Below are 25,566 nucleotides of genomic sequence, written 5' to 3' on the forward strand. Positions count from 1 at the left end.
AGGAGCAGCCAGAGCGGCTCTTCAAAAGAAAAGTCTATATTTCTATATTTAATATACTTTAATCAAATAAAACTACACACTGTTTCTTTTAATTAACCTTTTATAGTAATTAGACAATAAGTTTTGTTGTCTTAAATGTCTTTGGTGTATTTTTTTTTAACTTAAAGGCTAATATGGCTAACAAGTGAGTAGACCTGATTTAATAATAATAAGAAGAAATAATAATAATAATAATAATAATCCTGGGGAACCTGGACCCACTGTGACCGTGCCCAGGATAAAGCAGTGATACAATTTGAAAATGAAATAATAAAATGATTTTTAAAAAAAATCTGTAATATTGTACTATTAAAAGCAGTAATAATAATAATAATCATAACAATAATAATAATTCATATAAAATAATATTAGACACTGAGACCAATACTAGACCACGACTTCTGAGACCAAAGTTTTAATTTTAGGGGTGCTATCGGCAGTCTGGGTGTCTACACAGACATGATTGGCTTTGTCTTTGGCTATGAAGCCCTGCTATGAATTGGTTCCTTGTCCATGACAGTCTTTTCCTGTGCCCAATGTTTCCTGGTGGAACTGGACCCACCTCAACCATTACCAGGATGAACTGTTTAATGAAAATGAGAAAAATGATGATTATTATTATTATTACTGTATTATTATTATGGTTGCCATTTTACTGTTTTTGTATATTTTGTTTAATCGTTTTTTACCACTTTTTCGCAATTCCATATCAGTGTTACATCACAGCAGCTGAACTAACAGTTCCATTTACTGGAATGACGTTAAACATTTCTTTTAAGGTCCTGATTTGTTAAATTTTAAGGAACCAAATGAAAACAAAAGCCTAACTCGATGACTGAAAAAGTTTTAACAGAAATGTATAAACAGCGTAAGTTAACCTTTAGCCTAGATGAACATTCCTGTGAGTGGTACAGAACAAAGACGTCTGTTTCTATGTGGAAGAAACATTTCATTGTACTGTACATGTGTATCCGTATATGTACATTCATCTGCCTTAGATTATTGTTTTATATGTGGTTTACTGACTAGTAAATAGCACAGTGAATAATAAATGAACACCAGCAGTCATTATGTACAGCATTCATTCATTGTCTGGTTTACCATCGCTTTAGCTTTATTTTGATCAGGTGGGTCTGATTAATTGGGTGAAAGTCAGAAAACACCCCAGACAGGCTGCCAGTTTATCACAGGGCAAACACACCCAGGGCAATTTCTACTGATAGAATGCCTTTATTTGCCATATACATATACAGATGTTCAGTACAACGAAATTCTTTCTTCGCATATCCCAGCCTGTTTGGAAGCTGGGGTCAGACCGCAGGGTCAGACATTCTCAGCCATTTATTATCAAGGGCCCAACAGTGGCTGCATAGCAGAGCTGGGTTTCGAACTCTCAACCTTTCAGTTAATAGTCCAAAGCTTTACCCACTAGGCTACCACTGTCCCTTTAGCTTTATTTGACCTGACTGCATGTCTTTGGACTTGTGGGAGAAAAACGGAGCACCCGGAGGAAACCCACAGACACAGGGAGAACATGCAAACTCCACACAGAACGGACTCTGGCTGCCCAGCCCGGGATTTGAACCCAGCCCCTTCTTGCCGTGAAACGACAGTGCTACCCACTTACATTACATAACATGGGATTGATAAGTATTTAATACATTCTTTAATAAATTCTCCTAGAATATAATAGTTTTATGATCATGATCACATGGCTTGTTTGTGTCTGATTTATTTTAATATAATGGGTCTTGTGGTGTGGTGTGGTGTGGTGGAGAGCGTCCTGTGCTCCAGCATCAACGTGTGGCATGGAAGCTGCTCGGCTGCAGACAGGAAAGCTCTGCAGAGAGTGGTGAAGGCGGCACAGAGGACGGTCGGAGTCAGCCTCCCCACCACCACCGACATCTACACCTCCAGATGCAGGAAAAGGGCCACCTGCATCATGAAGGACTCCACTCACCCAGCACACTCACTTTTTGTCCCGCTCCCCTCAGGCAGGAGGCTGCGGAGCATTAAGTGTAGAACAACAAGACTGAGAAACAGCTTCATTCCCGAAGCTGTAAGACTCTCAAACTCCACCTCGCCAAACACTCTGCACTGACACTTTCAGAGAACACTTGGACACCTTACATTTACGCACAATAAGACACTGTCTTTGCACCTTGCACTTGGTCACTTTATTATGCTGCTACTCAGTTCTACTACCCATGCTTATAAGTTAAATGCACTCTTATTGTTCATGTTGCTGCTACATTTCTACATTTTTACATTGCTACATTACTTCTACTTTTTATATTTTTAAATATTTTTCATACTATGATTATTCTTTTGTATTGTATATATTAGATATTTTATTGGGTGTAACTGGGACCTTGGGTCATAATTTCGTTCCACCTCATGTACCACATGTGATGTGAATGACAATAAACCCTCCTTGATCCTTATTTGTACATATAGAAGTAGAAATATGTTAATAAAACTCTTTAATAATGCTGGTGGAGCTATGAAGCCTTACAGGTTGCATTTCTGCCCTACATTCTACAACCTGATGCCCCACCACCCTAACATGTTATTTATTTGTCATAAATGTGTATTCAACTCTATTTTAGGTAAATAAATGTCATGACTAATAAATAATTCAACCGTAAATCACCACACAATCAGTTATTTAAAAGCTTAAGGCAGTTTAAACTCTTGTTTCGGTCGAGGGCTACTTTAGCATCGTTAGCATCCCCCTGCCCTCCATTCCTCACACATCGAAAATAGGGACGTCACTCAGAGAGGCGCGTGTCCTGCTCCCGTGAACGCGCAAACGTAACGGAAAGCGAATCGAGTGGACGAATCGGGAGAAGGGATCGAGCGGCGATTTGGAGAAGGAACCGTTAAATAAGCCCCGCCCCCTGTGTTAAGCTTAACCACTCCTGCGCGAGGAATCTTGGGTCGCGTCCAAAACCGCATCCTAGCGCCCTAATAAGTGTGTCAAAATATTACGTGAAAAGGGAGAGAAAAAGGTCGGGGAGCGGTGAGCGGGTACTAACTGCTATCTGGATCGACTTCTTACGTTTGTACTCTGTCGTGTCGATTTAAAGAGGGCGGATAACGGTACTGTGTTAGAAAGGAACCGCTGTTTCAGGACTAGCGGCCCTGCAAGACGTCTTGAAGTTAAAGAGGACCGTGGCCGACATGTTTCCAGCACACCGAACACAGGAGCGTTCACATACAGGTGGGTCGTTTAGGTGGTTTAGGAGCTGGTCCTAGTTTAATAGATCCATAACCGAGCACCCTGCAGACCTAGTCCTGCAAGATGTGGTCGGGTTAACCAGGTTGCTCCTAGTATTCAGAGTACTCAGGAGCAATCTGTTGATCATTTGATGCAACTTACTTTTTTTTTTTTTTTTTTTTTAGAAAATCCTCATGCATGTATGTTTCTGTAGTGTGTGTGTGTGTGTGTGTGTGTGTGTGTATGTGTGTGTGTGTGTGTGTATGCTTTTTATATAAATACATGCTTTACATACAAATCTGCATTATTTTTGTATTTTGTTCTGTATTTTGTTCTAAAACTGCATAAACAAACCCCGAAGATTTGTCATCAGACAGAAAATAAAATAAAAAGCACTTTAAACATGCAAAACATGTTCAGAACCACCCAAAACTACAGAGGAAATGATTAAGGGTGTTGATTGGTACACTTTTTATTGTAAACCCTGTAGCAGCTTGTTTGTTTACACTCCTCCCCCACTTACATATGGATTCCTGATTACTGTGTATATTCACATATCATTTCCATATAGTTTTATTTTCATGTTTTTGAACGGCTGCTTTATCCTAATCAGGGCAGGCCGTGGCCCAGGAGTTAAGGAACCGGACTAGTAATCAGAAGGTCGCTGGTTCAAGCCCCACCACTGGCAAGGCCCTTAACCCTCAATTGCTTAGACTGTTTACTGTAACTGTAATGCAAGTTGCTTCGGGTAGATGTGATCAGGGGCGTAAAACACCCCAAAACAGGACGGCAATCCACAGCGGCGCCTCGCCATCCCGCCACCGCCCTCAGACATAGCCAATCATGTCTGTATGTAGATGCCCGACCGGTCGAGGGTAGTGGGCGAGGGTAACAGACCACTGTGCCACCTTGGCAATGCTAGAGTACGGTGTAAAGCGGCTTGTTTGTTTACGGCCGTGTAAAGAGGCTTGTTTTTTTACGGCCGTGTAAAGCAGCTTGTTTGTTTACACTCTTCCCCCACATATATATGGATTGGGTTTTTAAGCACTGCTTTAGCCTAATCAGGGGTGCATTAGGGTGGGTCCTACAGGACGCCAACGGGGTGTCAATCCACCGCGGGGCCTCGGTTATCCCACCACCCCCTCAGACACAGCCGATCGTGTCTGTATGTAGATGCCCGACCGGTTGATGACACCGCTGGGGATCCGAACCCTGGATCTCATTGGCAGTGGGCGAGGGTAACAGACCACTGTGCCACCTGGGCGCTTCTAGAAAAATGCTGTTTTGCCCTACCTCTCCCTTCAATGGGAACATACCCCCCCCCCACCCCCCACCACTGGTACTTCCCTAAACTGAGCCACACCTGTGTTTACTCTGTCCTCCTCACACACACTTCTGATGAAACGTTTACTAAGCGCTGTGACGGGAGGTCTGATTCCTGATCCCCCCCCCCAGGAACGACCCCACCCCGCTCTGATCAGACGCAGCTGGGTTCTAATCCCACAGACCGTGGACGAGCTCTGTAGCCGGATGCACTTTAAATTCAGCCGGACTGAGAGGGTCTGTGTTCAGCGGTTTATTCTGTTCGCTTCGTACAATCCCAGCTTTGTTTAAATCCCACTTCTGCTTTTTAAGCTCTGTGGTCTGCATGGAAATGAGGGGATGGGGTGGTGCGGGGTGGTGCGGAGGGGGGTTCGAGTTGTCTTGGGGGAGGACCGCGCCGTGAGAAGATAAGATTTACTGCCAAGGCTGTGGGAGAACAAACGGGACGTTGTGATCAGCAAATAATACAGAAATACTTTAGAATCGGCCTTTCATGAAGCTGAATGACTGTTTATTTATTTATTTATTTATTTATGTTCTTCTTTCTGGACCCTTTCACTCATTATCTCCCAATCTAGTCATATCCAGTTCCCAACTGTGAATCCGCTGCTGCTCACACAAGCCTCAAACCGATCAATGAGTCCAATTCACGAGTCCAGTCTGTGGTCACTTCTTATCACCTGATAGTGTTGGGCTTCCAGTGAGAGCCGTATAGCGTATTTAAAACTGGCACACACACACACACACACACACACACACACACACACACACACACACACACACACACACACACCCTCAAGTCAACGTCTGTAAACATTTATGTTTCTGGCATTTAGCGGACGCTTTTATCCAAGCGACTTACAGTACAGTGTGACAGTATACACTCTAAGCGATTGAGGCTTGAGGGCCTTGCTCGAGGGCCCAACAGTGGCAACCTGGCAGAGGTGGGGTTTGAACCAGCAACCTTCTGATTACTAGTCCAGTACCTTAACCACTCAGCTACAGCCCTGATTACCAGGCTTCCCAACGAGTAAAGAGTTTTGCTTCTGAATGGGTTCGCTCTGGCTTTCTCCTACCATCCAGAGACGTGCAGAAGGTGGATTTGTCTTGCTGAAATGACAAATGTGCTCCCAATAGTCTAACAAGTGTCAGTAAAGACTATAAATGGACTAACCACGATTCTCTGCCCGCTGTCCTGTGGTTTAGACCCGACTCTCAGAGGCGTGGCACTTTTTTGTGGCCGCGTTACTCTTAGTAACTGTGACCAGATAGAAACCGACGCTTGTGCAACATCCTGAACGTGCGGGTGAGTCAGTGGCTTCGGGTCTAACGCTCGTGTCGCGCCGATGACGGGGAAAAAGTGAAGCCTCCCCTAAACCATCATGTGAGGTCTGGTACGTTACGCTCGGCGCGAGAGGAGCGAGTGGAAAAAGAAATCACGTGAACCCTGAGGAGAGAGAGGGAGAGAGAGGGAGAGAGAGAGAGAGAGAGAGAGAGAGAGAGAGAGGCCGCGAATGTAAATAAACCCTAATGTCTCCGTCCTCGGGGAGCGCTAATGAAATTTCCGTACATGGAATTGAATCACGACCTTATTGGCTTTCAGAGAAAAGGTCTAATCCAGGGAAATCTGTGTGGAGTTAGGCTTCAGTGTTGATGGTCGTGATGGAAACCAGTGAGGAGGTTTGGGTTACGGCACAAAACATTTGACATTGTGGCCCCGTGATCTAAAGATGGTCCTTGAAAACTAGACGCTCTTATCCGGTACTGTGAGAATACACACCGATCAGCCATAACATTAAAACCACCTCCTTGTTTCTGCACTCACTGTCCATGTTATCAGCTCCACTTTGTAGTTCTACAATTACTGACTGTAGTCCATCTGTTTCTTCAATGGTCAGGACCCCCACAGAGCAGGTATTATTTAGGTGGTGGATGATTCTCAGCACTGCAGTGACACTGACATGGTGCTGGTGTGTTAGTGTGTGTTGTGCTGGAGTGTTTAAACACCGTGTCCACTCACTGTCCACTCTATTAGACGCTCCTACCTAGTCGGTCCACCTTGTAGATGTAAAGTCAGAGACGATCGCTCATCTATTGCTGCTGTTTGAGTCGCTCATCTTCTAGACCGTCATCAGTGGTCACAGGACGCCGCCCACGGGGCGCTGTCGGCTGGATGTTTTTGGTTGGTGGACTATTCTCAGTCCAGCAGTGACAGTGAGGTGTTTAAACCCTAAATATTGGGAGGTGCCAGTCCCAAGCCCTGAAAGTACATGCTGTCAGAAACCCTTAATGTTTGACCCTTCATGATAGACGTCTGGACTTTGCCCCAGTCGAGCCGGACGTGATCAAGCTTTAATGTCAGAGTAAAACTTGAAACTGTGTTATTCAGAACGGGTCAGTTTAACAGAATAAACCCTGAAATATTCCGTCTGCCCACCAACAAGCCAGAAAAAAACAAACATGAGAGCCGATGAGCTGGATTAGAAAGCTGCGGCTTCATGTGTGGCACTTCCTCTGTCGGCTGCTTCCTGTTTACTGGCTTCTAACGTCTGAAAGCAGGAAATAAAACTGGACACTTGATCCCGGCTATTATTCTTGTAACCGATGACCCGTCAAATCAGCCGCCGTCGGTCGACCAATCAAAAATCTGAACCACAAACACGTCACTGAGCTCCACGAGTTTAAAGAGCTGAACTCTACCAGACTGTCTGACACGACCCTCGTGTTTCCGTCCGGGCTTGTGACCTGCACTGAGAGGTTGTTTCACGTTTCGCTTCAACCACAAACCCTTCGTTGGTCAAGGTTTCTAAAAGCAGAAGTGTTTTGACGGTAAACCAGGAACTGGTAGTTGGGCAAATGTGCCCAGTGTGTGAACACAACCCTGATAGCGTCACCCAGTCAGCAAGACGTCACGTTATAGTCTGCAGAAGCGTCTACCAGGGGGGTCCAAACTCTTCCAAAGACTGGGCAGGATTATTATTATTATTATTATTATTATTATTATTATTATTATTACTATTATTATTATTATAGGAACCTCGATTTAACAGACAAAATATGGAAAACTGAACGTCCTGTTTAAAGACCGGTAGTTCAGTAATCGTCCACTAGTCGGCGCACGTCTCTCTGTTTACATGAGTGATAGGCTTTATTTTGTCGGGAGGCTCGTTCTGTTCTCGCCTTTTTCTCTGTGTTTTATGCTTCATTTTTGCAAGTTCTAGTGCTGTTATGCACCAGCAGAGCTCCCCACTGTACCATCACGGCAATTTTACAACAATTTGAATATTTATTTACAGGTTTTACATAGAGATGGACCGATCGGGGTTTTTGGCACCGATTCCGATCTCCGATCTCCTTTCAGGGACATAAGCCGATAGCCGATTCCGATCGGGGGGGGTCGGTGTTGGGGGGGATTAGCAGTAAATAAATTTAAAAAGAGCCTCACAGTAAAGATAAACCATAGCAGCGTGTGTGTGTGTGTGTGTGTGTGTGTGTGTGTGTTTGTGCCTTTAGAAGAGACGTTTTGTTCACAGTATCGCTATAAGTGATTCATTGATTCATGAGTTGATTCGTTTTTATGTGAAGCGTAAGTTTCTCTTCTCAGTTATCTCTCCGTGTTTACTGTTAATAATTAAATGTGGTGGTTGTAAATAAACACCAGCTACTACACAACATTTTGTGTGACTCTCTTACATTAAAAAGCTTCATTAAAAAGCTATTAGCACAGATCTGTAACCGAGTCAGACTCGTTCCGTCTAAGGAGCTAAAAGTTCAGCAGATGATCCTGAACTAACGAATTTGGTAATGAATAAACTTTTGCCTCTGATTGGCTCTGTAACGTTTTCTGTTCTCATCTACATCACAAGTAAGAACCGCTCACGATTTACCAAAGTGAACCAGGAGTTTATATAACGTGCTGATAGAATCGGCTCAGATGTGACCGGGTTGAATTATCTTTTTAAAGTAAATATTACAATCGGCAAAATTACATCGTAAGAGCTTTCATGATGGTTTCTGTACGATGGTTGATGAATGGTGATGTGATGGTTGGCGCTTCGTAGCTCAAAGTCTGGATCGATCCACTGAGCTGTTAACTTAACGTGATCTTTATAGATCACACGATCGGATCGGCTACATTTAGGAAATATCGCCGATTGCCGATAGCATATTTTGATAAAAAATCGGCCGATACCGATTCGTAGCCGATCGATCGTCCCATCTCTAGTTTTACACGACGTCGTTACGCTTCTATTTACGTTGTTTATTTTGCTGTTGATCAGATGTGCATGTTTAGCACTTTTGTGGACCTTGGTGCTGCATTTTGGTATATTTTCACACCCCCTGGGAAAAACAACCTCGCTGTTTCGGACAATCTCGTTTTACAGACCAGTGCTCCCCCCTATTTAGTCCGTTACATCGAGGTTCCTCTGTACAGTATTTGTGTTGTCGTATGTCGGGCACTTTTATTGAAACTATTTTTACTGATGATGAATAGAACTTGGTAGGGGACGCCTGGTTCCACTCAAGGGAGTTTTTCCTCACCTCTGTCGCCCTCGGCTTGCTCAACAGGGGGTTTCGGTCTGTCGGTCCTGGATTCTATGAAGTTGCTTTGAGACGATGTCTAGTGTAAAGCACTGTTTACAGATAAAATTGACTTAACTTGACGTTACTTGCTGTTGTTTCTTGTTAAGATTCCTTTAACAAAGCCATGCTATTAATAAAGATGTTCGTTTTGTAAGGTAAAGCCCTTGTATGAACCAAAGATGCAACTTCTGAGCTTGTGCACGGTAAACATCCTGCACACACTGGATTAAACGTTCCATTCCTGAAGCCTTATCGGCAGCAGCAGAGCGGTGAAACACGGGACGGACGCGGAATCACTCGTAATGCTGTTAGTGTTGCGTTTTCACATTCAGCTGGCACAAGAAGTCGTCCCACGTGCCGCTTGTTACAGCCGAGGACTCGTCGTGGACGCGGCCGGGTCAGGATTCTTATTGAATTGGTGTGTTGAGGAATCTGTGGAGGACTGAGAGGGTTACACAGACTGAATGGGTCCGTTGTGACTCGACAGTGATGCTTTTATCCGTCTAAACTGGACCGGATGCTGGTTTTCATTTCTTTTAGGAAATCGACTGAGGAGGGAGTTGGGATAACAACAAGCTGAGATGTTTAGTGTTGGTGATATAAATATAAATATAAATATGACTGTAGTCCATCTGTTTCTCTACATGCTTTGTTACCCCCTTTCACCCTGTTCTTCAATGTTCAGGACCCCCACAGGACCACCACAGAGCAGGTATTATTTAGGTGGTGGATGATTCTCAGCACTGCAGTGACACTGACATGGTGGTGGTGTGTTAGTGTGTGTTGTGCTGGTATGAGTGAGTTTTAAACACCTCACTGTCCCTGCTGGACTGAGAATCGTCCACCAACCAAAAAAACATCCACCCAACAGCGCCCCGTGCGCAGCGTCCTGTGACCACTGATGAAGGTCTAGAAGATGAGCGACTCAAACAGCAGCATCTGACTTTACATCTACAAGGTGGAACGACTAGGTAGGAGCATCTAATGGCGTGGACGGTGAGTGGTCACGCTGTTTAAAAACTCCAGCAGCGCTGCTGTGTCTGATCCACTGAATCATCCGCCACCTAAATAATACCTGCTCTGTGGTGGTCCTGTGGGGGTCCTGACCATTGAAGAACAGGGTGAAAGGGGGGTAAAAAAGCATGCAGAGAAACAGATGGACTACAGTCAGTAATTGTAGAACTACAAAGGGCTTCTATATGGTAAGTGGAGCTGATAACATGGACAGTGAGGTTGATCAGTGTATGTATATAAAACTAGCTTATAGCACCGATTCCTGCTGTGTTATTTGGTTTTATTGTTTACTCTGGTGACTTCTGTGGGTTGAACCCTCGATAAGGTAAGACCACCCTACGTCCCGGCGTCTCCAATAGACAAAGAACTAGTCCGGCTAACTAGTCTGGCTTAACGAAGCTTCTATAAACACTTAACATCCTTCTGTAACTTGTCCTGCGTTCAAGCCTGTGGAAACTTTCCAGCTCGGGGCTGTGAGGAGCGCAGGGGGGCGTGTTGGGGGTTCGGCACGAGCCGAGTTATTCTCGGTATGTAAACGGCTGCCGATTTTCACAGAAGCGTCATGACACGACCATGCACAGCCCCGCAAAAATAAATGTACGTGGTCGGTTAGTGACGGCCATAAAAAACTGCTTGAATGAAAATGATTGGATGTTTTTAATGGATGAATTGTCGTGGAATGTCAGGCTCACGCTGCTCTGGTTAAAGACCTTTCTTTTGAGGAATGCTTCTGTAGAACGTGTCCACCAATCAAAGCAGCCCTGGGATCGAATCTCGCCGCCTCGTTAAACGTCAAACCAAAGTCACCTCAGACACGTTCAGCACCTCGCTTCCCTTTACCTCGTTTAGGATCCGTGTTTTCTGCTGCAGGATTGATTCGGACTCCAACTACCTTTTTACTGTCCGCAGATGAAAAACCACCAATATTATTTCACCATACACGCTCTCTTTTACTGTAAAGCTGCGTCAAAGCTCACCGCCGCAGCCCCGCCGTCCGTTAAATAAAAACGTATCTGCTATTAAGAGCCGTTTTCTTCTGCTGATATTCGCGTCTTGGCTCACGGGGCCGATAATCTGGGGCGTCTGAAATCCAACGCCGGTGAGAATTAAATGTCTGTTGTGCTCCACATCTCGCCCACCTTTATTTCCTGTGTGTAAGTGCACTCCAGAACCTCTCGAAGTCTGCAGATTAGTGAAGCGATCGTCATAATATTTAAATAGAGGTAAAACTTGTCTAAATATTCTTTAATAATGATGCAGATGTTGTCAGGAAGAGGTTTAGTGTACAAACTGCACATATATCCGTTGTAATTAGTGAGTTTGAAATGAACTGTTTGCTTCAGACTGATCTACAGTCCGAATGCACCGTAGTAAAGTTACTGTAGGACTTTTATTTTATAATGCAGCTGTAGTAAGTAGTGTATGTCACTAGGTAGCTATTACAACCTTTATTATACCTTTAGTATTAAAATTTACCTTCGTCTTGGTTACCTGTCATTTCTGTGTAGTAGGTGGTACAGGCCACTAGGTCGTACACTACAACGTTTATGATATTAAAATGTACATTTATCAACCCAGAAGGTCCTGGGTTCGTTCCCCGTTCCCCAGGTGGACCGATCCGGGTCCTGTCTGTGTCTAGTTTGCATCTCTTGTGTGTGGGTCTTTGGAGCTCTGTCTGTCTGTCGTTTGTGTGCAGATAGACAGGCAGACACATAGATCGATAGACAGAGATATATAGACAGATAGATAGACATAGATATTTATATATATATATATATAGAGAGAGAGCGAGAGAGACAGACAGACATACAGATAGACACATAGATAGATAGATGATAGATAGACAGACAGACAACCAACCAGGCAGACACATAGACCGATAGACAGAGATATAAAGACAGATAGACAGACATATGTAGAGACAGACAGACATACAGATAGACAGGTGGATAGATAGACAGAGATATATAGACAGATATATAAACGGATAGATAGACAGATAGATATACAGATAAATAGACAGACAGACAGATAGATAGATAAACAGGTGGATAGATAGATAGACAGAGATATAAAGACAGATAGATAGACATATGTAGAGACAGACATACAGATAAACAGATAGATACATACATAGACACATAGACAGACAGATAGACAGATGGGTAGACAGATAGATGGCCAGATAGGTAGGTAGATAGATTGAAAGACAGACAGATAGACACAGACATATACAGATAAGATTAAGATGCCTTTATTGTCATTGCACAGTGTACAACGAAATTGAGTAGCAATCCAACGGTGCTGACACACACAATAAATAAAAAATAGAAGCAAAAATGATATACATATACACGATACACACACGTGTATGTATGCCTAAATATGTTAAATATAAAGAATAAAGACTAAACTATAATTATTAAAAAGGACAAAAGACATTGTTTACAGCAGTGAGGTAGCAGTGGGGTATAGACAGACAGACAGACAGAGATAGACAGATGGATAGATGGCTAGACAGACAGATGGACAGACAGATCACTCTTTTTTTATCTCAAAGGGAAAGTGAACATTGCTGTCAAATCCTCCGAGAGAACCTGCCAATCGTCCTGTTGTAATAACCGATGATGGTGTGGGTTGTGATCTCTCTGTAATAACGGATCTGTACTAACGTGCTGGTGTTTGTAACTCGATCGCTTTAAACTCAGCCGAATCACCAAATAAAACTGAAAGCTCTTCTGTATTCTGTTGACTTCGCTTTTATGAATCTTCTAAATTTAGGAAGCGCCCCCCCCCCCCTGTCCCGTATGAGCTCTTCACTTTCCCACAGGAGCCACTGCTGCCAGCGGGGCAGGACTGACATTTTCCGGTGGAATTAGTCAGACCTCGAAGAGCTCAGCTACTCAGAATAACTTTTCCTCAGGTTATTATTTGCTTAGTTGAAGTTAGAGCGGGCCTAGCAACCACCCGGGCGTGTAAATCCCCTCTCGTGTAGTCACTCGTAACACTCGAATGCTTTGTTTTTTTTCGTTGACATTCCTGAGCAACTTCTCACTTTAGAGCGAGCCAATGGTACGGCCGTGGAACCCTGAAGCAGCCAATCGGGATTCGGGGGTGGGATTTGGGGCTTGGTGAGCTGAGGATGAGCTCTTGAGCTCTCGAGAAGGAACGTGCATCAGTTAGAGTCGTGCAGCGCAGCACCGGGAGCCACTATTACTCTGGACGGGGGTGAGTGAACACAAACACACACGTTAAGTTTGGTGGAGGTGATGAATACACGCTGTGTACGCTGGGAATTAGGGAAGGAGAGCGGGGAGGAAGCGGTACTTTTGGAAGGATGAAAAGAAAGGCTGTGTCAGTAGGTTCGGGGTATTTAGGAGTAGTTTAACAGCCTGGAGGAAGTAGTAGAACTGGTGGAATTAATGATTAACACCCCCCTACTGATTCATTTCCATAATTTAACGATTTCAGTGTTTAGTACAGCTTAAGTTGAGAGATGGATCACTGTATTAATCCTAATGGAAAAGTCAAGGTACAGTAAAGTAAAGCAAATGATTTAAGGTAAGTGTTACTGTACATTACTGTACATGCAGGTATAAACATAGTACACATCGATCAGCCATAACATTAAAACCACCTCCTTGTTTCTACACTCACTGTCCATGTTATCAGCTCCACTTACCATATAGAAGCACTTTGTAGTTCTACAATTACTGACTGTAATCATGGTGGTGTGTTAGTGTGTGTTGTGCTGGTATGAGTGGAGTTTTTAAACACCGTGTCCACTCACCGTCCACTCTGTTAGACACTCCTACCTAGTCGTTCCACCTCGTAGATGTAAAGTCAGAGACGATCGCTCATCTATTGCTGCTGTTTGAGTCGCTCATCTTCTAGACCTTCATCAGTGCTCACAGGACGCTGCCCACGGGGCGCTGTCGGCTGGATGTTTTTGGTCGGTGGACGATTCTCAGTCCAGCAGTGACAGAGAGGTGTTTAAACCTCACTCATACCAGCACAACACACACTAACACACCAGCACCATGTCAGTGTCACTGCGGTGCTGAGAATGATCCACCACCTAAATACTACCTGCTCTGTGGGGGTCCTGTGGGGGTCCTGACCATTGAAGAACAGGGTGAAAGGGGGTAACAAAGCATGTAGAGAAACAGATGGACTACAGTCAGTAATTGTAGAACTACAAAGTGCTGATAAAATGGACAGTGAGTGAAGAAACAAGGAGAACATTTTCTTTTAATATGAAGGTTTTGAACTGCAGCTCTGGCTGTGGAGGATTGTGGAGCTGTATTCTATCATTACTGGTTAAATATCAAATATACTGGAAAGTTGTAACTGGGAGGTTTTGTTTTTAAGTGTTATTCCACCAAGCTGGCTGTAAATCCCGTCTCATCCCGTCCCTGAGGAGGAGTACGGTGTGTAAATCTGGTCGACACGTTGATCTGTGAATTAAAACAGAACCTGGAGGCGTCTCGGTTAAGCGCTCCACCGTTGGGACGCCGTGGGAACGCCGAGGCTCAGATGGGGCATCGTGAGGAGAGACCGCAGGCTGCTGGTGAGGGTATTTTGAAGCCATTGTTCTTTAGGAAGCATTGTCTGGAACCTCCAGGAACCCGTCACACCGAGTACAGTACTCACCCGACACACTGTTCCAGTCGTCCTGCCTGCGTATCGCCCCCGTCCGTCGTAAGTAACGGGACTCAGGTGACCTGCGTGTGACCGTTCGCTCTGAACGTGCGTGTGTTCCAGCTCACGACCACCGGTTACGCTTCAGTTTCGTTTCCCCGCAGGTTTGTCCTGACTTGAAATACGAGAACGCTAACGGTGCAACGTGTCGAACTGGAAAGTTCTCACGAACAAGCTGCTTGAGTTCAGACGGCTCTGAAATCCAAACCGTGATGATAAAACACACCCAGGTGAAGGAGGAAGGAGCTGGAACCCACAGCGCTGTAATGTTAAGCACATGTGAGGTGTGGGAGTGTGGGAGTCCTCCCTTCCCCCTTACTCCAAGATCAGACTTGTAAACAGACCCGCCACACCCATGCTAACGCTCACGGATTTCTTTCTGATTCTTTAAATAAAGCCGCGTGTTTGCGTTTAGTCATGGCCGTACCGTTTACCTGGTAAAGCACGGGACTGAACCTCATCCGGCTTTAATTCAGGACATCGTCACTACAAGAGGATCAGAACTTTAAACCAACGTGCGAGAAGCACTTTGTAGCTCTACAATTACTGACTGTAGTCCATCTGTTTCTTCAGTGATCAGGATCCCCACAGAGCAGGTATTATTTAGGTGGTGGATGATTCTCAGCACCGCAGTGACACTGACATGGTGGTGGTGTGTTAGTGTGTCGTGCTGGTATGAGTGGAGTTTTTAAACACCTCACTGTCACTGCTGGACTGATAATCGTCCACCGACCGCAAACATCCAGCCGACAGCGCCCCGTGGGCAGCGTCCTGTGCCCACTGATGAAGGTCTAGAAGATGAGCGACTCAAACAGCAGCAATAGATGAGCGATCGTCTCTGACTTTACATCTACAAGGTGGACCGACTAGGTAGGAGTGTCTAATAGAGTGGACAGTGAGTGGACACGGTGTTTGTGTCACTGCATTGCTGAGTATGATCCACCACCTAATTAATACCTGCTGTGTGGTGGTCCTGTCGGGGTCCTGACCTTTGAAGAAACAGATGGATTACGGTCAGTAATTGATAACATGGACAGTGAGTGTAGAAACAAGGAGGTGGTTTTAATCTCATGGCTGATTGGTGTATATGTGTATTCCTTTTCTTCTGATCCCATGACTTGGACTCGGTTGGGATGGACCGTGTGGTTTGGTCTGATTTTAGGGTCAAATTATATACAGAAAAGTTGGACGAATGGCAGGGTTCTACTGTACCCGGTCCAAATGAAAGGTTAAGGCTGTAGGGCTTGAATCACCGACCTTCTGATCACTGGTCCAGTACCATCACTGCCACACTTTTCAATACATTAATCGGATAATGTATTGACCCAGAATGCCTCGTGACTCCGTTCTCTTGACCCTACTCTCGTTGGGTGTTTTGTCCTCATGTCCTCATGTGATGGGCGCGGTTTTGGAAGCAGACTTGTGTAATCATGGTGCTGTTGAGAAACAGAAGAAAGTTCTGCAGCCTGAGCACGTATTGAACTTCCTCAGTGTTTGGTTTATTATTGACCTCCGGCCTGCAGGGTTTGTTTAGCTTTACGTTCCTCGGGTGCGTTTCCTGGACGCGGTGGGTGTTCGTAGGGTTTCACTCGCCCGGGTTTGAATATTAACGTGAATATCGTTCTTTAGTGCTCGGCTTCATATTCAGGCGGGTCACGGTCAGGACAGAATAAGATTGAGTTGGCGTGGCCTGGGGTGGTGGGTGATATCCTTTCATGGGGCCCAAAATTTCTGCCATCGCCTGTGGTTACTACTACTATTATAAATAATAACAATAAGATGGATTTTAGGGTAGTGGGGGTATTTTTGGTGTTGTTTTAGACCCCCAACAAGTATTTATCGTAGTCAATCTGTCCTCCGCTGCTGGTGGATCCCTGATTGTAAGTGAGGAGGGTATATTCCTGCTCACGCCTCCTCCGACCCGTGTGCAGCCCTTAGCCGAACCCTTTTCCACCCATGCTTTCTGCACAGGCGCCTCTATATCTGCTAATCAGGGTCCTTACACAGCGTTTGAAGACCCCGCCCACATAGTCCGGCCATCCCGCCCTAGCAGAAAAGGCACCGCCGATTATGCCCGCTAGATGGCGCCCAGCCGACCGGCGGCAATCTGGGCGCCGTAAGGTACCCCTCTGATAAATGCGAAGGTCTTCTTTTTTGGCGTCTCATCTATTCTGACTGGGAGTGGTTTCTAACAGGATGACGATTCAAAAAAGCACAGAATGAAGGCAGCCGAGTTGAGTCTTCTATTCTAGTATTCTGTTTAGTTGCTATACCGTAAAGAGTCCATAACAATTAACGTACAGTTTCGCCACCCTAAAGAGAGAGAACCGAATCAAACAGTAAGCCTATTTCCAAAGACGTGGACTGTTCACTGCAGTGAGGGGAGGAGACCGAGACTGCTCCGCGCCCCCTCCAACACTCTTGCAAAGCACTGGCATTCGGGGTCTCGGTCGGACAGCAGAGGTCGCCCTTGCACAAGTCGTTGTCCTTCCATTCTGCAGACTCAAGGACGGGACAGTAGGAGGCGCCCAACTGGTTGATAGCAGAGCTGAGATTGAATTTTTTTCATGTCAGATTTTGTAATTAAACGCAGTGCGTGAGCGTCTGAATCCCGTCTGAGTCTGTAGTTTCACTGTCTCGTTTATTATTATTATATTTTTAATTTCTTTTGTTTTTCAGGCAGATAAACGACGATGTCCTGTTCGCCCCGTCCATCCTGAAGTCCTTTCTGTCGTTCTGCACCGTCGGCATGTCTGAACGAGCGCCGCGCGTCCTGTAGCGCGCCGTCCACTCCGCTCCCCCGTCTCCGCGCGGTCTGCGACGCCCGCCGCCGCGCCGCACATGGAAGCCCGCAAGAACGGCCACGCTAACGGCCACGCCGGCGGCGACACCAAGAAGACCCAGCGGAACGGATCGGTCAACGGCTACCACAAGGAGCTGGTGCAGATTCAGATCCCCGAGCCCACCGGCCCCGCCTTCCCCACGGAATGGGCCAAGACCGCGGCCGCCTTGCTGTACGCCGTCTGCTGCTTCATGCTGACCACCGTCATGATCTCCGTCGTCCACGAGCGCGTGCCTCCGAAGGAAGTCAGCCCGCCGCTGCCGGACAAGTTCTTCGACGTGTTCGACCGCGCGCAGTGGGCGTTCACCGTGTGCGAGGTCAACGGAATGATCCTGGTCAGCCTGTGGATTCTGCAGTGGAGTCTTTTAAAACACAAGTAAGTGCTCGGTACAATCTGCTCCCACTGCGGTCTACAAGATAAACCTAAAGCCTCCACAAGGGGGCGTTCACGTACACGTTTATTTAATTATTATTATTATATGTATCTCTGCGACCCTGACCTAATCGAGGAGGGCTGTACATAACACACCCCCTGCACCGGGAACAGTATGGCGTATGTAGAGTCACGCACTGCTCCCTGTTTTTCACCATTCACCAAAGCCCGCCCACACTCTCAGACGCAGCCAATCAGCCGAGCCATCGTGAGGTTGGCACCCACAAATCACTCCTGACTCTCGGCGCCACCCACTCCACCCTCCGCATATATGTGCGCATGTGCATGTGGGCGTGTTTACTTACTTTTAGGAGCACAGCAGGGTGCAGCGTGATAAATCGTCAGGCATTAAACCGTCACCTGCTGCTAATATTTACTTACTTTCGGAATATTTGCTTTTATCCATAAACACGGAGCGTATCGCCGAGTTTCTCGGGGCTCGAGCGCGCGAGTGCATTTCAGGTAACGGGCAACGTCGTGTGAAGTACGAGGAACCTCCGTCAGCCCTGAAATTCAATATAAGGGGTGTCCAAAAACTTTTAGCCATCACTATGTGAAACTCTATGATTGAGGAGTGTTCGCCCATACTGTTTTGATGATGATTTGTCAGGAAAACTAATTACTGTGATACAGACTTGTGTAATGTAAAGATCTTCAGGATTATGAACGTTCTTTTGTTTGTTGTTATTTTTGGCAGGTCTATCGTCGGCCGGAGGTTCCTGTTCATTGTAGGGACGTTGTACTTGTACCGGTGTATCACCATGTACATCACCACACTGCCTGTTCCGGGGATGCACTTCAAGTGTTCGCCTAAGGTATGAACGAACGCATCGTCCCCCCCCCCCCCCTTTATCTCCCAATTTAGGCATTTCCGATTCCCAATTATGAGCCCTCTGCACAGAACCGCACTGAGCTCCATGTGACTCTCCCTAAACAGTCCTGCAGAGACCCCGTCCGACCTTCCCTCCCTCAGACACGGCCAGTGCTCGTGTCTGTGCCTGGGCTGGTCACCTTCACAGGTTCGAATCCCAGCATCCCCAGCTGGGCGCCTTCTAGCGGGGATAATCGGCAGTGCACGCAGCAGGGCGGGATGGCCGGACTATGTGGGCGGGGTCTTCAAACGCTGTGTAAGGACCCTGATTAGCAGATAGAGGCGCCTGTGCGGGGTGCATGGGTGGAAAAATTGGGGGAAAAATGCATAAATAAAATAATAATATAAATAAATAAATACTATAAAATTATCTATAAAATAAATACAAATTAATAAAAATTCATAAATAAAATAATTATAAAAAATAAATAAATACTATAAAATTATATATAAAATAAAGTAAATAAAATAAATACAAATTAATAAAAATTCATAAATAAAATAATAATAAAAAATAAATAAATACTATAAAATTATATATAAAATAAAGTAAATAAAATAAATACAAATTAATAAAAATTCATAAATAAAATAATAATAAAAAGTAAATAAATACTATAAAATTATATATAAAATAAAGTAAATCAAATAAATACAAATTAATAAAAATTCTGAAATGGAAAGCAGCTCCGTTTCCCTCCCGAATCCTGGTCAGCATATTTTCTGAACGTTACACTCTGAGCGTGTCCGCCCTGCTCCTGGGTGTTTGATTTCGTCCTGTATGACCAGATATTTACGGTGTTTAGAGGCGCTCAGACAGAGTGAGTAATAAAACGGAACAGGGACGTGACTGGACGTGACTGGACGTGACTGGACGTGACTGGACGTGACGGTCGGTTAGAGCTCGGCCGTGTTGTCATGGTGAGGCGGCGTGGCGAGTCCTGGCAGGCGGATCCGTGTGAGCGTACGTCTGCGCCGCCGTTCCGTGAGTCACCGGGGAGGGGGGGGGGGGGGGGGGGACCGCGCCCCTAACCAAACCAGGCAGGAAATCCTCGCTGAGAGGCCACGCTGGGCGACCTTTCAACCTCAGATCGCGCTTTCCTTTTGAGCTTGTTGGACGTCCTGCGGTATTTTCAGCTAGACTTTGAAGTGTGTCCGTGTGTGGGAATTTGTGCCCCTTTGTATTTATATGGCTGGGCGCTGACTGATCAGTCGATGTTCCGGTTCATCCCAGAGCTGTTGAGTGGGTGTGGAGGACCCTGAAGCTTCTTTAATCTAAGTTTTTGGACAGTTGTATCCTAGAGGTTAAAGTACTGGACTAGTAAACAGAAGGTTTTTAGTTCAAACCCAACTGTTGGGCCCTTGAGCAAGGCCCCTAGTCTTAATTAGTTGTCCTGTTTACAGGACAGGACCTTCCCTAAACTGTTGGTGCAAAGTTGGAAGCACATAATTTCCTCTATATGATTGATTTAAAGAAACACATGATGTATAACACGCACTATATGGCCAGAAGTATTGGGACGCCCCTTCTGTTTGATCACTGAACGCCTTCTCTTTGTTGTGTGTTCCAGCTGCATGGCGACTGGGAGTCCCAGACGTGGCGGGTGATGAAGATGTTCGCCGGCGGAGGCCTGACCATCACCGGCTCTCACCACATGTGCGGCGACTACCTGTACAGCGGGCACACGGTCATGCTGACCCTCACCTATCTCTTCATCAAAGAGTGTAAGGACCTCTCACTCACCTCCACCCTGATCAGGGGGTCCCACTGTATATTATTATATACCATAGTTAGAGTGTTTGATGCCATGTTGTATACTGGCACCCTGTCCAGACTCTTTACCTGTAAAGCATCAGGTGTGTTCAGGTTAGGCTCCTCCCCTCATTTCCTAAAAACCATGTATAACCATATATAACCATGTATAACCATATATAACAATATATAACCATGTATAACCATATATAACCATGTATAACCATATATAACAATATATAACCATATATAACCATGTATAACCATATATAACAATATATAACCATATATATCCATATATAACCATGTATAACCATATATAACCATATATAACAATATATAACCATGTATAACCATATATAACCATATATAACAATATACAGTATAACCATATATAACCATATATAACCATGTATAACCATATATAACCATATAAAACCATATATAACCATATATAACCATGTATAACCATAAATAACTATATATAACCATATATAACCATGTTTAACCATATATAACCATATATAACCATGTATAATCATGTATAACCATATATAACCATATATAACCATGTATAACCATATATAACCATATATAACCATGTATAATCATATATAACCATGTATAACCATATATAACCATATATAACCATGTATAACCATATATAACCATATATAACCATGTATAACCATGTATAATCATGTATAACCATATATAACAATATATAACCATGTATAACCATATATAACCATATATAACCATGTATAACCATGTACTCTGTATGTGTGTGTCGCTCTACAGATTCTCCCCGGCGCTTTTGGTGCTACCACTGGGTGTGCGGGACGCTCTGCGCCGTGGGCATCTTCTGCATCCTCCTCGCCCATGACCACTACAGCATAGACGTGGTCGTGGCGTACTACTTCACCACACGCCTCTTCTGGTGCTACCACACCATGGCCAACCAACCAGTAAGTACATCTGTCTGCTAGATCAGGGCTATTAACTGTTAACTAGTAACACACACACACACACACACACACACACACACACTTAACTACTCAGAATGTGTTTTGGTCGAATCTCGGGCACCTTTGTTTAATGTTTATAAGGTTTCTACAGGTAACGGGAGCGAGAGTTCTAATTTTAACCTAGAATTAGTAAATACATGAAATATAGCAGCATGGAGAACATGCCAAAAGCACGAGAACACCACTTCACAGCAATTTCATAAAAAAATGTTTAAGAAAAATACAACAATTTGTATGTTTTAAAAGTAAAATATGAATTTACTTATTATTATATTATATTATTATATTATATTATTATATGAATCGAAATGTTATTTGCTAATGATATAGAGGCGGCATGCTGGCGCGGTGGTTGTGGTGGGTTGTATTTATTATTATTATCGTTGTTATTATTATTGTTATTACTAATATTATTATTATTATTAATATCATTATTATTGTTGTTATTATTAATATTATTATTATTATTACAATTAATATTTTTATTACAATTTTTTATTATTAATAATAATAATATTTTTAGTGTTGTTATTATTAATATTATTATTATTAATATTTTTATTATTGTTATTAATATTATTGTTGTTATCAATATTTTTATTATTGTTATTGTTATTACTATTATTAATATTTTTATTATTGTTATTGTTATTATTAATATTATTGTTGTTATTATTATTAATAATATTTTTATTATTTTTTTTTTTTTTTTATTGTTATTGTTATTAATATTTTTATTATTGTTATTATTAATATTATTATTATTAATATTTGTATTATTGTTATTGTTATTATTAATATTTTTATTATTATTATTGTTATGGTTATTATTAATATTTTATTCTTGTTATTATCAATATTTTTATTATTGTTATTGTTATTGTTATTACTATTATTCATATTTTTATTATTGTTATTGTTATGATTAATATTATTGTTGTTATTAATAATATTTATATTTTTATTATTAATAATATTTTTATTATTATTGTTATTGTTATTAATAATATTGTTATTATTAATATTATTGTTATTATTATTAATGTTGTTATTATTTATTATTATTATTTATTATTATTATTATTATGTATGTTAATACTATTATTATTATTAACTTAAATTATTAACCTATAATTACTATTTTTGGGGTGAGTGTGGAGGACTGTTGGGGGGGGGGGGGTGAATGTTGGGACTATAAGCACTGTAAGATGTTATACAGGCTCTGAATGACTGAGCCACTATTTAAAGACAGAAGATTGTTTTGATATAATACATGCAGTTGAGGGTGAAGATCCTCGCTCGGTGCTCTCTCAGTGCAGGTCCCGAGCCCGGGTTCCTCGTTCCCGCCCCTTCGTTAACGGATCTTTTTGTCCTCTTGTCTCGTGCAGGAACTCAAAACGGCGTCTCAGAGCAACTTCCTGTCGCGCGTGTGGTGGTTCTGGGTGTTCCAGTACCTGGAGCGGAACGTGCAGGGCGTGGTCCCCCGCAGCTACCACGTCCCCTTCTCGTGGAGGTCGGTGCAGTGGGGCCACGTGAAGTACAGCCGGATCGACTCGGATTGATCGTTCTGGCCGGAGAGGACATCGGGACTGTTACAAGACTCGCCTCAAGTGCCAGCCTGACCGACCGCCCCACGCGGAGCCCGAGCGGCTGAGGGATGCGTTTGGCACCCGGCTACTTCCGGGAGAAGTTCTGCTTCGATCTGTTACTTGAAGCAGAGACGACGGGCTCGTACCGGGACGTTTTGCCAACATGTCCACGTGCTCGTAGAATCGACTGAGTCACGTTTCCAGACTGTATTATTATTATTATTATTATTATTATTGTTATTATTATTTTCCAGCCGAGCGAGGTGCAGAGAAGGAAATATTTAAGAGACGCGCGGCGTTTTGTAGCTCTCCGTCTAAACGCAGATTTTCTATCAGAATTCCGTTTATTTTGTGGAAGCAATCCGCCGTATTTTTTTACCCAGCGCATCCGAGACTCTTTTTTTTGGTAACAGAACGTTCCTCAGTGCCTTGTTTCGGACTGTACGGTGGTGATCCTGTGGTCCGTCTGATCTGTATTATTTTTAATAACGTAGAAGAGTGTCTGATCTGGATTTTCAGCCACGACAGATCCTAACAGGTCCTTCCCTAAAGTGTTGCTGCAGAGTTGGAAGCACGACTGAAAGAAGCTCCCACAGCTCTGGAATGAACCGCCAAATACATCTACATACAAATGCTGCCATCTATTGACTGAACAGGCACAAATCCACACACACACACACACACACACACACCTGCACTGTTTTAATAAAGTTCGTTTTTTAAACGGGACGGTCAGGTGTCCGAATACTTTTGGCTATATAGTTTATATCCATACAGGTCCGATTGCTCCAGGAGATGTGAAGTTTTCTGTATTCACACAAAATATGTGAATAAAATAACGGTTTGATGCTGTTAGTTTATAAACTCACCGAGCTCTTTATTTATCATTAGATACGTATATCTGGTGCATACGATGAGCTACGATCACTATAGTTCTATAGAAATGTACTGTTGGTATTCAACTACTGACTGAATATAAAGTCGGCCGGGTCATGTGATCAGAAATGGTCCGGCTTATAAAGAGGCCGGTACATTTAAACATGATTTACAAATCCCAACAACACTGCTGCACCTGATACACTCGTCTCGTTGCAGTGCTGAGAATGATCCACCTTTCTATTATATCTGGTCAGTAGGTGGTTGCTTTTGATTGATAACAGTCAGTACTTGTATACCCAAGCGTTACATCTGTATGTACAAGACGGTTGTACCTAATAAAGTGCTCGTTGAGTGTAGACACACGGCCGTATGCAAACGTTTCGACACATCCGGTCAAAAATGTTAAAATTGCTGCTAAAATTTAGGGAAACGAGGCCGCTCAGGTGGCGCAGCGGTAAAACACACGCTAGCACACCGGAGCTGGGATCTCGAATACATCCGGCTGGGCTGAGCGGCCACATGAACAACGCTTAGCCTGTTGTTCATATAGGGGTGGGGTAGTAGTAAGCCGGATAGTGTCTCCTCATAACCGATGCAACTACGACCTCTGCTGGCTGATTGATGGCGCCTGCACAGGGGTGCGCCGATCAGGGTGTGTCTCTCCGTACACAGTGCTGATCCGCATTAGCACTCGTCAAAGTGTAGGTGGCAAAATGCATACGGCTGCCGCCCACGTGTCGGAGGGGGCGTGGGTTAGCTTCGTTCTCCTCAATCAGAGCGGGGATCGGCGTCGGTGGCGGGGAAGCTTGACGCGATCGGGCAATTGGACGCGGTAAAGTTGGGAATTTGACCGGTCCCTAAAACACCCCGCTTTAACAGCAAGTGGTACCAAATCCGTTTCCTCCGAGCATCAGTGAGCATCAACGTCCACAAACCAGCTGGAACGTCCGGCATCATTTCATTCTGTGTGTGTTTGCTTTATTTATTACCGCGTCTCTGTGTACGTACGGTTATGGCGTGGTCGTGTAGCCAAAAACGAGTGAGTAAAGCTGCTACCGCCGTTATGATCTGTTGTTTTGGCGAATAAATGACCACCGTTAGCACATGATCGTGTCTTTTATTGTCTTATTGTATAAAACAGCTTCTGTCCACGTGTCTGATTTTATTATATATACAGCAGTATCAAACCACGAGTCTTATAGTTTTGGTGGGGGGCAAGAGGGTCAAAGAGGTGCAGCATTAACATATAAACAAAGTAGCATTTAAAAAGCTTAAAATGTACATTAAGCA

At 43.9% G+C, this 25,566-nt stretch overlaps 1 protein-coding gene across 2 annotated transcripts; it reads left to right on the top strand.

Annotated features, from left to right (window-relative positions):
• The first annotated feature begins 3,177 nt into the window (after positions 1-3,177).
• sgms1b (sphingomyelin synthase 1b) lies at positions 3,178-25,382 on the top strand. Of its 2 annotated transcripts, none has more exons than XM_063002645.1 (6): positions 3,178-3,262; positions 17,561-18,099; positions 18,854-18,971; positions 20,599-20,752; positions 21,582-21,748; positions 23,197-25,382. In XM_063002645.1, exons 2-6 carry the CDS (start codon positions 17,723-17,725, stop codon positions 23,368-23,370), a joined length of 990 nt encoding a protein of 329 aa, XP_062858715.1. In that variant the 5' UTR covers positions 3,178-3,262; positions 17,561-17,722; the 3' UTR covers positions 23,371-25,382. The 2 variants fall into 2 exon arrangements, with proteins under 2 accessions (XP_062858715.1, XP_062858716.1); XM_063002646.1 differs by lacking the exon at positions 3,178-3,262 and adding an exon at positions 14,585-14,750.
• The last annotated feature ends 184 nt before the right edge of the window (positions 25,383-25,566 follow it).

The sequence above is a fragment of the Trichomycterus rosablanca genome, chromosome 10 (genome assembly GCF_030014385.1).
Source record: "Trichomycterus rosablanca isolate fTriRos1 chromosome 10, fTriRos1.hap1, whole genome shotgun sequence".
Classification (NCBI taxonomy): Eukaryota; Metazoa; Chordata; class Actinopteri; order Siluriformes; family Trichomycteridae; genus Trichomycterus; species Trichomycterus rosablanca.

Excerpts from the sequence above, each read along its gene's own strand:
- sgms1b (XM_063002645.1), top strand. The coding sequence starts at position 17,723 with ATGGAAGCCCGCAAGAACGGCCACGCTAACGGCCACGCCGGCGGCGAC. Across the intron at positions 18,100-18,853 it reads TGGAGTCTTTTAAAACACAA|GTCTATCGTCGGCCGGAGGT; the intron begins GTAAGTGCTCGG and ends TATTTTTGGCAG. Across the intron at positions 18,972-20,598 it reads ACTTCAAGTGTTCGCCTAAG|CTGCATGGCGACTGGGAGTC; the intron begins GTATGAACGAAC and ends TGTGTGTTCCAG.